At 49.4% G+C, this 3883-nt stretch overlaps 1 protein-coding gene across 1 annotated transcript; it reads right to left on the minus strand.

Moving 5' to 3' along the window:
* Nucleotides 1–228: 228 nt before the first annotated feature.
* ACTL9 (actin like 9) lies at nt 229–1497 on the minus strand. Its single transcript, XM_034755639.1, has one exon. The coding sequence runs from the start codon at nt 1495–1497 to the stop codon at nt 229–231; it is 1269 nt and encodes a 422-aa protein (XP_034611530.1).
* Between the last annotated feature and the right edge of the window lie 2386 nt (nt 1498–3883).

The raw sequence follows: 3883 nt of genomic DNA on the forward strand, positions 1-3883 counted from the left end.
CCCATATTTGCTACTGGAATTCAATGAGATTTGGGCTCCCAAACTTGTTAAGGCTCCTCTGAAAATTCCAGCCTGGAGTGTCCTGAGATCCTTGAATGGATGGTGCCGCATAAGGCGAAGACATTTATTAATGATATGACTGTCCATTGCCCAACCAGGAACCACGAGCAAATTACAATTTCGGTGCAAACTCACTTCTCCTGATGGCTCGTGTGCCTTTAGTTTAACTCAGTAGCACCTCCGATGGACAATGTACGGCCCATGCTCTGTGTACTGCTCCTTTCGAATCCAACACGACTGGAAGTTCTTCAAGGAAGCCAGGACGGAGCCTCCAGTCCAAGCAGCATAATTCCTCAGCGGGATGGAGGAAACTCTCAGCTTGGTGTTAACTGGCACTTTCTGAAGGAGCTCGCTGGTAAACCTCTTCTCCAGCCCCTCAAAGAGAGAGGAACCTCCACAGAGAAGTACATTTTGGTACATATCTCTCCTGGCTTCTTTGGGGACTTTCTTTAAGCTTCTCTGGGCCATGGTGTGGATGCCCACAAGGGAAACACCAGGCATCTTGGGGGGGTTGAATAATCTCTCTGGGCACTGGAATCGCTCTTTCTCTAGGCTGATGATCTGGCCATCCGGCAGCTGGAAATCTACCATGTATTCCTCCTTGGGAAGATTGCACTCGCTTTCAATGTCCGCAGCGACGTAGCAGAACTTATGCTTGATGTCTTCCACAATATGCATCATCCTCTCATTAAACGCATGCCCAGTGTCCCTGAGAAGCTGTAGCAGAAAGGAAGTCAAGTGAGATCCGGCAATATCCATTCTCTCAATGGCATGTGGCAAGTTATAACCGTCAAGGACCGGTACAGTGTGGGTCACTGCGTAACCCGTATCTACCACCAAGCCACTGATTTTCCCATGGGCATATACTGACAAGACAGAGTGATAAGCAATGTACATGCCAGGAGAGTTCAGCGATTCAAACACCACTTCCACCATCTTCTCTCTGTTGGTGGTAGGGCTGAGGGGTGGATCTGACATCAATAGAGCATGCTCTTCTGGGTGAACTTTAAGGTCATGATAGAACATGTGTCTCCAGAGGACTTCTGCTGCCTCCCAATCGATGATGATGCCATTCCTCACAGGAAAAATGATCTCCGCATTGGGTTGCAGTCGGGCTCTCTCTCCCACAAAAGTGTCTGGTCCGGTCCTTTCAGACTTTATTGACCCCTCCGAAAGATGGCCGACCACAGTACCAACAATGGATTTGGGTTTCTGCTGCCCAGCAAACCCTGCTTTACAGCTCCCAGTACCTGTTTCTATCACAACGGCTCCTGTCTTCTTCACAACAGGGCGGTCTTTCGCAGGGGAACTAGACCACTCTCCAGTGAACCTGCTTTCTTCTGCTGCTCCTTTAGCCTTGAGGTACTTATCTGGAGAATGGGCCCCAGATCTTAGAGAGGGGCTCCTTGTCCCTAGACTGCCTGATTGTGGATTCATTGACCTTGAAGTCACCATTTCCTCGTTCATCGTTCTTGGCGTCATGGGGTCTGGACTAGATAGTCTTGAGCTACCTATCCACGGACTGTCTGAAGACATTCTAGTGGAGGCAGAAATAACCTCCCTTAAGGTAAAATGGGAAGTGGCTTTTAGGGGAGTTAGCTTAGTTCCAGGACAGGTTTGATCACTGTTGTCATAGTGAGAACTATGACATCATTCCAGCTTCTTCAGTGAAGCTGTTTCAACAGGATACGCTGATCACAATGGATGATGCATTTCCCCAACCTGGTGGTTTGGCTGACTGTGTTAACATTCCATTCCCTTCTGGTTCCTGTTTGCCTTCATTCTCTGCCTTTCTTCCATCCCTGCCCATCTGATCTGAAATGAGACTTTTGTTGTTGTTCATTTTTCACTGTATCTTTCTGACCCCATTTGTACTTGACCTAACCAGTGTGCCTGTTTCATTTTTTGAACTAATAGCTATAGGATAAAGCTAGAAGTTGAATTAACCAGTCTTTGGGCCAAAGGAACCCAATATAAAGTGTCTGCTTCGTGATCCTTTCAAAGAGCTTTATACTGATATCAGTTGAATGTTGGTAGCGTTATTTTAAAGGAGCAAAAAGATAATTCACCGTTAACACTGTTGTAACAAAGTGTACAAATGGTAATTGGCGGGAATTGAACGAAGGACTGTTAGCAGCAAAGCTGGTATTATCAAAGGGGTACAGGGGAATAAGGGAGGGATAGCTCAGTGGTTTGAGCGTTGGCCTGCTAAAGCCAGGGTTGGGAGCACAATCCTTGAGGGGGTCATTTAGGGATCTGGGGCAAAAATCTGTCTGGGGATTGGTCCTGCTTTGAGCAGGGGATTGGACTAGATGACTCCTTCCAACCCTAATATTCTATGATAAGGGCCTGACTTCCATGAAACATGGGCATCTCACTCCCTTTAACTCTGTTGACAGTCCCAGGCCCGGTCTCTGTCACTTGAGCCAACTGAGAACTCCTCTAGTTGTGAGAAAGTAGCCAGCTATCCTCATCCCTGGGACTGCCAATTGGAGGGAGACATGGGCAGAGGGCTGCACCAATGCCAGTTTTTAAAGGTGTTTAAGTGTCTAAAGATGCAGATAGACCCCTAGTGGGATATTCAAAAGCACTTAGGTGCCTTTAAAAATCAGTCCCTAAAACAATGGATTATTCTCTCCAACCTTTAAAAACCAGGAGACGGCAGGACACCCTACCTGCGCGTTGCTGATCCCCCTGACCACCAGGTGTCACTACTGCACCGCAGACAGTTGCAGCTATAGCAGAAAATGACGGGTGTCAAGCGACCAGCACCACTGGCCTTTTTGATGATTTCTTTTAAATATTGTAAGTGTGTTGAGGGCTTGTAAAGGGCGACCGCTCTGGAGACAGGGTTAGTTAGTATTATGACAGCAGCACCCAGAAGCCGTGGCTGAGCTATGGCCCCACTGTGCTAGGTGCTGTACAAAAAACATGGTGAAAGAGACGAGCGCTGTTCTGATGAGCTTACGATTTAAATCGGCAAGGTGGGGACACACAGAGGTAAGAGGGGAAAGAGAGGATGTGACTCGCCCTAGGACACACGGCAGCTCAGTGGCAGGGCAGGAAACAGACCCCGGGCCAAGGCACTGTCTGCTGGACCATGCAGCCTTTGAGGAAGGTTTTCTGTTAAACCACAGCAACGCACGTCCCGGGCAGCAGCGTTGCAAGCCTCCTTTGTGCCCCCAGTCCTGGCCTGGGTGGCGGGGCTCAGGTTACAGGCCTCCTGCTGGGGCTGAAGCTCTTGGGCTTCCTGGTGGGGCTCGGGCTTCGGTCCCCCCTACTGGGGTTGTGTAGTAATTTTTGTTGTCAGAAGGGGGTCGCGGTGGAATGAAGTTTGAGCACCCCTGCTCTAATGCCACAAAATCCCTGGCCCGTCTCCGTAAAACAGTGAGCTGCTCTCAGGCTGCAAGGCAAACACATGGGCTGCAGCCACTCTGCCCCATGGGTCCCTAGACCCGCCTCCATGCGCTTCCCGACATGCGTCATTGCACCCTGGAGGCCTTGTCTCAGTTAAGGGTGGCATGCATTGTATTTGCATTCCCAAAGGCATATCTGGGAGGGTTTTCCTGTGCTCTTTTGACATCATTCCTGACTGAAGTCAACCCTGGACTCTAGAGAGAGTGTGATTACAAGCCTGGGATCACCTTGGGCAAACTTTTTCACGAGGAGGGTGGTGAAGCACCCGAATGGGTTCCCTAGGGAGGTGGTGGAATCTCCTTCCTTAGAGGTTTTTAAGGTCAGGCTTGACAAAGCCCTGGCTGGGATGATTTAGTTGGGGTTGGTCCTGCTTTGAGCAGGGGGTTGGACTAGATGACTTCTTGAG

Source organism: Trachemys scripta, chromosome 22 (genome assembly GCF_013100865.1).
Source record: "Trachemys scripta elegans isolate TJP31775 chromosome 22, CAS_Tse_1.0, whole genome shotgun sequence".
NCBI classification, from domain to species: domain Eukaryota; kingdom Metazoa; phylum Chordata; order Testudines; family Emydidae; genus Trachemys; species Trachemys scripta.